This window comes from Haemaphysalis longicornis, unplaced genomic scaffold, assembly GCF_048455015.1.
Source record: "Haemaphysalis longicornis isolate Haplotype H1 unplaced genomic scaffold, Haemaphysalis longicornis Haplotype H1 scaffold_2, whole genome shotgun sequence".
Classification (NCBI taxonomy): Eukaryota; Metazoa; Arthropoda; class Arachnida; order Ixodida; family Ixodidae; genus Haemaphysalis; species Haemaphysalis longicornis.
Window position 1 is genome coordinate 84,900,316 of NW_027526295.1, and position 9,304 is coordinate 84,909,619.

Here is a 9,304-nt window from a genome sequence, read left to right on the forward strand (position 1 = left end):
AGGCCTAGCACTGCAGGTGTTTGTGTTAAACGGAGCCGTTGGCTTGATAGGTGGCCTTCGATAAGCTCGGATACCGTATTGTGGAGGCCAAGTTGTAGGAGTCGGGACGTTGATGTGTTCATGGGTAGATTTAATACTTGTTTAAAACCTTTCCGGATTAATCGATCAATGGTTTCCGTGTCACTTTTGGTTAGGGTAAGGTAAGGTGTTACATACGTTACTCCCGAAATCAGGAGAGCCTTACCCAGAACAATTCATATGACTCCAGTCTAACTCTGGAATAGAAGATAGCCAACCACGACGCCGAGTGCCATTGCCGCATGTTGCGCACGAAAGCTTCAACGGACTCATCTATCGTACTTCTACGTTGGGAGGATGCTTTCCTGCTCGTTTGTGGTCCTTTATGAACCAGTATCTCGTGTAGCCAAGTGACTAGACTTTTCGGCGCTGCAGACGCCGCGTAGCTTCTTCCAAACCTAGTGCGGGTTTCGAAAGAATTCTGATAACGCTGCCTGAACGGCAATTTCCGGCCTTAGTATTCTGCAGCCTAGATATCTTAAAGCTGCGTTCGCCAAATTGTATGTGAGACTGTTACCAAAAGTGACTCGAAGAAAACGTCACGACGCATCCGGTCACCGGTCATCGATGTGATTCGTTTGACGCTGTATTGGGCACAATAAAAAACATTTCTTCGTTTTGTTGACCCTTGAACATTCTAAATGGTTCTAGGCATCGTGAGGGGTAAAGTAATGGTAGGAAGCTTATTCAATTGACGGTTTGTTTTGTCCCTAACAGCAGCGCACAGGCACTCATACCGTGGTGAGAGAGCATTGTCCGATTCGAGTCGCTGGAGTAAGGTTGCACACGGCTACGTTTAATAAAAACTGGTGAAACACCCGCGTCACTTTCCTAGATTATTGCGTCAGCATACCCTATGCTAGCGATGCGACTGCATCTCTATTGAAAGGACAGAGCTCCTGTAAACTGACAAAATGCGGTGGCATTCGATTGTGTAATGGTAAACTGCGTGCGTCGATTCGACTGACTGGAACTTGCCCATCTTTTAACGCAGTAGCGTTGTTGCGGTCACTTGATTTTTCTTTGGGTGCTCGCCTTCCGCATCAGCCAAGCTCATCAAGCATCCCCGGAAATACGTCATCGATGCCAACAGGAAGCTACGACTAAAGCAGGCAGACGCGAGGGCTCGCCTGAATCTGTAATAGACTGCCGCGGCAATTGGAGTGCGAAACAAAGGACACCAATAACACGGAAGAGACGAAATAAAAGATATGCGATTTCAACAAGTGCGCGCCTGCTCAGTGAATTTCGTTATATGTTCCGTTAGTGGTAGCATGCCCAAAAGGCATGGTCGTAAACCGTAATCGCAACTGACGCCATCACGCCGAAGCTCATCTGTCACCAGAACTGATACTGGCAGCAACATTGGTTCACTTAAGTAGGCGTATTGATCATAGGTCTAATGCTAATCCCTCAAAAACGAAGAAAGGCTTGTAATATGAGTAGAAATGAAGTAAGGTGTGTCCTAATAAAAATTACTTCCAGTATGTGGCGGATAAATGCAAGAGTTCTCAAATTAATCTTCAAATTTTCCGCGGCTTTGTCCTGCCCCTTGCTCTTTGGAGCAAACAATGAGTGGTCGAGTTCAAAAATCACCCTAAAAGAAGTGAAGCCTCTCAACCGAGGGAACCGTCACCTAAAAATCATCGGCATGGCCCTACAGAAAAGAAGTAGAGCCGATCTCGCCATCTTCACAAACGCTCTGATTATTTCGTCTACATAACCAAACACCAAATCAGGGAAAAAGCAAAAACTAGAGAAGAAGAAACGAAAACCCCCACCCAGGCAATGGTCATGAGCTGAATATCGCACAGGCTGACGCACCATAAATTCACTTGGCCTCAAGCAAACCAAACACTATCGTCAGGGCAGCGTATGAAGCAACCCTCAATCCCCCAATTTCCATGGCCACCGAAAAGGTCCTCAAACCTGGTGTTTATAACACCTCTGAAGAATTCACAGAGGCCACTCTCTTAGCGCAAAGGGAGCGGCTGGGAAAACTGAAATCGGGATGGATAATCGTGTAAAAGATAGGGAACCTTCCGGAAAAGAAACGACTAGACGGCATAGCGAACATGTCACCCGTCCAGTTACTCCCCATAAAAACTTTCTCGTGCCGAAGTCCACAAATCAAAAGATACACAAGGAGAACCAACAAGCAAGGGTCAAATTCCTTCGAAACAGGAATAAACACCAGACCAACGCAGCGTAATCTGTCGCCGCGATGTAAAAGACACATTATGCGTCGTAGTGCTCTACCCTGCCAATGGTTTTGCATGCATGATCTTCCGACATAGAAAGAGAAAAAAATCTGAAAAATTCAGAGAATTATCTACTAATGCATAGCATTCTTACGCCGCTTGTCTGGAGTTTGAATTCTCAAAGCGAAATTTTTTGGTTTTCTCTAAATCCTGTCCGATGATTTATCTCCATTTACGTTGTTATAACCATTGGAATTGGAATATGTGAAAATCTGCATTATTGTATAAATGTTAGACGTTAAACGTTTGCAATTTTCCGTAATTGCTTAATAGTTTTCTTATTTTGTTGTTTTTCAACATTTTTCTTCTGATCTCTCTTTTGCGCTCTCTCTCTCTCTCTCTCTCTCTCTCTCTCTCTCTCTCTCTCTCTCTCTCTCTCTCTCTCTCTCTCTCTCTTTCTCTCTGTCTCTCTATTTCTCTCTCTCTCTCTCTCTCTCTCTCTCTCTCTGTTTTTCTATATCTCCCTCTATGTCTCTTAAAAAACAAGACGTTCAGGCGGGCCACGATATTATGGCAGAAACACGTTGAAACACTGACACTGTCGCTTTCTCGCTAACAAGGACCAACACCCTAAAACCCCAACCTTTCCCGCCAACATCTTTAAAAACACAAACGTAAATGAACTTCCTCTTTACCGTGTCACTGCAATTAAAATAATTCCGGCTAGTCTTTCCCTCTTCGCGGACCTTCAGTGTTTGTAACGCACAAATGGCAAATGCAGGAAATCCGTTCAAAAGCTAAAAGCCAAAGTGATGCAATCGCGCCTTACTTCGTAAGACCCAGACGTACATGTCATCTGCAACTTTTTCTCCAAATGAGCTTTTATTATCAACTTTCCCGTTAAGTGACGCATGGCAGAACACCAGTGAGGGGCATGTGGACACGAAATTGTTTTTTTTTAAGTAAAACCAGAACGCATTTGGTCCGCGTCCATTCCTTATGTCTCATTCCTTTGCGCTGTGCACAAACAACATCAAGAACATCAAGAACATCGAAGAACGTCAAACATAAATTAAAAGAGTTCACAAGGGACATCACCTTCCGCGGTTACAAAACTTTGCCTTTTGGAAGAAACAGAAAAGCCCAAGATATCGTTTCAGTTGAAGTAAGAACATAGAGAAGTGACAAACGTATTGGAGGCAAAAGATGCTTCCAGCAATAACTCGTCACGTCGTGACGCGGCGGGAAAGACGGCGTTAAAGTGACGACGCAACCAAGAAGCGGCCATTTACACGCACGCGGCTACATTCTTTTCGCTCCGTTAAATTTTCTTCTTTGCGGTTGCAATGCGACAACGCAGGTTGCAATGCTTGGGGGAGAGGCACTGCAGCAGTAAAAGGCAAAACTGCGAGAAGAAAAGACACTGTGATCACTTGCATAATGGCCACAGGAGTCGCCCTCGCTGCAGAGGCTTTAAAAGCGCGTACTGCCGTGCAAACTGCCAGTCACAGCACTGAGTTCCTTCTAGTCTACCCGTGTGCCGTAGAAGCAGCAAAGTAGCGTCAAGACCGTCTCTTCACAGCGAAGAGCCAGCGGATTTTTGCCGGCACATTTTGCGTCCTAACGGTGTACGTCGGCCACACGTCGCAATGAAGTCCACCTGTGCCGCGTTTTGCCAGGTACGTCCTGTGGCTCTTAAGTGTATCGTGGCATTCGTTTTATTGTAACTGAATGCTACGTTTCCAACAACTAATCCAGATGTACTAAAAAAATATTCCCGGAGCGGAGCACGTGCCACCTTCACGACATACCCCTAGTTCCCATGTGTTTTCCCCAAAAAAGGTTAAGTGAAGTATCGTTACTTATGTTTCCGTGCTGCTAATCTTTTGGGCGACTTCCTACCTTCCTTGTCGTGTTTTGCACTGTCAAAGCGCCGAGTAAAACGCAATTTCAACCCTTTTAATTCAACTACCGCAATTCTGTTCGGCTGCGTTGTCCACTCCACTAAAATTAACTGGTCTCGCTTGTGTTAGTAGTAAGTTTTAGCTGACCGTCTTTCACGGTCCGCTCCGCTCCGATAGCAAGCGGAAGCACCATTGCGCACGCGTGGTGCGCTTGGCCGCGAACGGCATTTGCTCCGGTTGCGCTGAGCGTGCCGCCGATACCGGAGCGGAGCGTAGAAAACGGTCAGCTAGAACTCTCTATTTACCTTCCGAATGTAATGCAACGATAACATATAGTGGTACAAAGCAATGCAAAGATCTTAGTCGGGCAGCTTTTATTGTACCATATTCCAAAGTTCTTTTCATGAGGTTTTTAAGTGTAACATGTAAGCCCATTGACGATTAAAAAACTTTTAATAACTGTTATGATAAGGTGCTGACCCACGAATTCAAATACACGCTCATGGTGATGGGTGAAAATAAATAAGTTTTCGTAGCTACAAGCTGCTAACATCTCATGCAGGCTTTGGTGATCTGCATGGTGCCTGCGGCTTTGGCCGGAGGCCGGTTCGGATTCGGCAGCAACTTCGGCAGCGGCCTCGGGGGTGGATTTGGCGGGGCATACGGGGGTGGATTCGGAGGTGGATACGGTGGTGGATTCGGTGGCGGCTTCGGAGGCGGCTTCGGGCCCTCCTACGCGGCAGCAACAAACAGGTTCGCACGCCAAGAACAATATTACGTAAGTGTCACGTTTCATTTTTTTCTTGCCTTAACCAGCACAAAATAAGAAGCTTATTTGCCAAGACATCCTATAAAATTGCAGCAGCAAACACTGCCAAAATTTTCTGCTCAACTCCTAAGCCCACAATTCGAACAATCAGTCGACGGAAATATTGGAAGCTATTTCATTTAAGTTTGTTGCGCCGGTAAATCTAAGCCGCAATTTTGCGTAGAAGAGCTGGCCCAATAACTGCAAGAAACACTGGCGTGTAGCACTATCTAAACCGTGCATTAATAAAACAACCAAACTAAAACAATCTTTGCCCACTTTTTATACCACGCGGTATGCAGAATACGTGCCAACAAATGACTCAAGTAACTGTACAAATACTCAGTCCATTGCTCCATCCCTCATAGCAATCATTGTTTTATGCATCGCAGAAATTAGCGGTTCGCTTTGCGTATTACTTTGGCATGACGAATGTCTGGGAACAGTATTGATAGACCTCGAGGTCCTACGGCTGCCAACCAGTCGTGATAGAGGGGATAACACACGTCAGCTTAGGAAAATTGCCGCGTATCTGATCGCTTCTCTGCAAATGTCGTCGAACGACAAGGGAAAGACGCATAAGTGTACGCAGCACGCGATTGGCATGCGACTGGTCGTGACGACGGTCGCACAGGACCGCTTCTAGCGTCGTGAGCTGGTCGTATGAGCCTCCCGACGTGCGACTAGCAAGCCGAATGAATCGCTCGTCGCATGCGACCCCGCATGCGCCCTTTGGGGCTGCCGCTGCCAATGAGAGCAGAATGGGAGTCCGCGTGTCACAATGACGTCCCTGCGTAAGCTTCGTACATGGCCCCCGAGGTGGCGCTAGTAGCAGCTCCATTAAACACTTATACTCGAGCCAAAACAGGTTGGACTGTGCGCAGGTTGAGGGCAGGGAGCCAGAAACCATGCGACGTAATGTAACGGAGTGCAAAGGTAGCCGTTTAGTCATCGATGAGGAAGACATCCACCTTCCCTAACCCTTCTCTTTAACGTTAGCGGAAAAGTGAAGTGGACAGAGTTGAGTTTAGTGGAAGAAGGTTAGAATGTTGGTTGGAAAAGATAAGATTCTCGGAAGACATGCGAATAAAGAAGTTGGACCAGCACAAAAAGTTCATAAGGGTTTTTTTTTTCCCTTTCTTTTTCTTTTTTTGGCAAGGTGATTGTACAGTGGCGTTACGTCTAAGCTTGCTGTGCAACGCCACGCCGTTACAAAGGAGAAGCCGTTAAGAACCATCATCATCACCATATCATCAGTATTTTGATTGGTGTAGCGGGGTTCGCGATCTCCGCCGATCACCCGCTCTTGCGAAGGAAGGGGCTACCAGGGCATGTCCCTATAGCGCACTTTTTCCTGCCTCCTCTTTTTTGCAGAAGTGGTCGGTCTCGCTGCGTTAGACTGTGCTCATGGCTCCGCGAAGATGGCGTGCCAAAAAGATTCAGGGGACACCCCAGAGCAACGGCAGAAGATAGAGATAAAGCTGCACGCGTTGTGCTTAAACCAGGACAATGCCGGCACCACACGTGCATCGAGCGGCACCAACAGCATGGACGAGCGGAATCGTCGGTGCTAAACTTCCGCACACCGATATACTCAACATATCAAATACAGTGTATAACCTAATAGCCCCATTCATTTTCACTTCAAGTGGATTTGACGTTTCCTTTTCATTTTCCTTACACATACCTTAATCGGCCGGAGTGCGCCGAAACATGGAGGCAAGCATGGAGACAACAGCGGGGCGGAGCGACGCCGAAGATGCGGCGCGCAGCACGCACGCATCGGAGCCTGTGTCTCAAATTCACGCGTTGCGGTTAGTCGAAGCAGCCATATTTGCGACCAATCGTGCATCGCATCGAGCCGCTCCGTCATTTCTGGTCTTGCGCTTTAGCCTTCAGCCGCCTATGCCACATAACTGCCTCCCCTCGCACCACCGCTCACCTCTTGCAATGTTCCTCTTCCATCTCGCTCCTCCTGCGGTAAACACGGTAGATGTTTTGCCGAATTTAATTCGATTTTCCCGCGTCCGCTCGTCTGGTGCTCCTTACGCTGAGGCCTTTTGTTAGAGACACGAGACCAGGGGTCGCGCGCAAACTCATTTTGTATTTTGTGGCTAAAATATTGTTATGAACACGTTTCTCTTGCTTGCGATAAAAAAATGCGCCCACGTCTAGTTTTATTTCAAACCGCGCTGCATGCGACAGTTGTGTATTCATGTTTTCCCTAAAATACTATGAATATCTTCTCTTTGTGAAGGTAGTCAAAAAGTATGAAACATGCTTCCAGATCTAGATGTTCGGAAACAACGTTGTGACTGGTTAAACTCGTCGTTCAAGAGAAGTGATCATTTTAGCAGAGCAAATGAATTGAGGGACAGACAGACAGACAGACAGACAGACAGACAGACAGACAGACAGACAGACAGGCAGGCAGACAGGCAGACTAAAATGTTCGCGTTTAAGTAACGCGAAAAAAAGATATCGTCTTTAATGGAATTGGCATGGGGGCAGCGGAAGAGTGTGCCATCCCTCGGTCGATGTTGATCATCATGATGATGATGCCGCGTCGTCTGCTGCAGCGCAGAGGAGGAAGAAGTTGCAACGATAGTACCTTCGGGAAATACCAGACCAGTTGCCAGACTAGCGGTTTCTCGTAGTACGGGCCCGCATTTATTCTTTCTTCCTACGCAGCCCCCGCAGCCGTACAGCTTCGGCTACGACAACGTAGACGAGTTCGGCACCAAGACGTACCACAAGGAGCAGGGAGACGCCAGCAACGCCAAGACGGGCTCGTTCGGCTACACGGACGCCAGCGGCCTCTTTCGCCGCGTCAACTACGTCGCCGACGCCGGCGGATTCCGTGCCAAGATCGACACCAACGAACCCGGAACCCTACCCGGAGCGAGCGCCGACGCCGTCTTCAACTCCAACCCCCGTCCAGCCGGCGGCGGCCGCTTTTCGTCTCCGTACACGGCTGCCTCCACCTACGGCGGATTCGGATACGGGCGCCAAGGCCCCTGGGCCGGCTAAATGAAATCACCGTGTTTATAATTAATGAGCTATCGCCTTGTACAAAAGTGCAAAGTTTGCTGTTTGGTTCTCAGAAAAATGGGTTGGCGGAATGTGGTTTATGGATGTAAAAAAGAGTATCCAAAAATAAAAAATTCTGAATTATGTCTTCTCCTTTGGCTAGTGCCCTCGTCGTCTCTAAGTTTACTGCCGTACCTTTAGCGGGAAATCTCACACGCGAAACATAACCTCTGTGTACTTGAGAAAGCACAGTGGTTGTGGGGTTAAAAAAGAACCGAAGCTCGAACGCGTTCGAACACCAGAAAACTCATGTGAAGGCTTTTATAAAATCAAGTTCTCCGTTTTCTTCTGTAAAGATTACCGTGAATGGAAACAAACTAAGTCATGAAACATACTACACCGATTGCGTGAAAAAGTTAAAAACACGGCCAAGTGGCGTACGCAGGAAGAAATTCTAGGACGGCCATTACTTACAAGAAAATGGAAAGGATTATATTATAAGTGTAAGCAGGTGGGAAACAATGTTCGAAAATAAAAAAAAAATAACTTGACAAGGGAGGGGCCTTACTACACAAAAACATAAAGACGATTTTGTTCGTTTGTTTACTGGGGGTCATATAAACGTACCCTGAATAAGCTAAGGGGGTTCGAAATATTGTCGTTAGTGGTTACTTAATTACCGTCACACTCAGGAGCCTTCTTCCGGAGGAGCAGCTGCATTATCTTCTTAGGAATTACGATGTAAACGTATTCTAATAAATCTTGTAATGAAGTTTCACGTAAATAACAATTGAACGATGTATCAAGGTTATGAAATCAGAACAGAGTGACCAACCCCTAAAGTCAGATAAGTTGTGGAGAAACAATGGCTTTTCAATTCTAACAAATTATGGGACTGTTTTAATATGAAGTGTAAATAAATACCTTTCACGAATCGGATCCTCTTTGATAAGTGGCCATCTCCGTCTACAGCGCACTTAAATAATAAGTGCAAATTGGGTTCATTAAAAAAGACTTCTTTGTCCCGATAACAATGACGCCAATTTTGTCGCAAACTCCGAGCAACTAACTGAGATAAAGAAAACATGTGGAGCTGTTCCTACACGCGAAGTCATTGCGACACGCGAAGTCAAATGGAGAGGCCGGTTTTTATACAAGCGGCTGCCAGACAAATTTATGTTCGACAGAAGGCGCTTGAAGCAGTCTTAGAAAAGCCAGACTGCCATTGAGGACCATTGATACCATCGATGGCATTGATCACGAGCCGCTAAATCACGCAGCAT

General features: G+C 46.6%; 1 protein-coding gene across 1 annotated transcript; it reads left to right on the forward strand.

The window, feature by feature from the left end:
- Window positions 1–3,637: 3,637 nt before the first annotated feature.
- LOC144167221 (uncharacterized) lies at window positions 3,638–8,137 on the forward strand. The gene is made up of 3 exons (XM_077696563.1): window positions 3,638–3,958; window positions 4,746–4,961; window positions 7,683–8,137. Exons 1-3 carry the CDS (start codon window positions 3,929–3,931, stop codon window positions 8,019–8,021), a joined length of 585 nt encoding a protein of 194 aa, XP_077552689.1. The 5' UTR covers window positions 3,638–3,928; the 3' UTR covers window positions 8,022–8,137.
- Window positions 8,138–9,304: the final 1,167 nt, after the last annotated feature.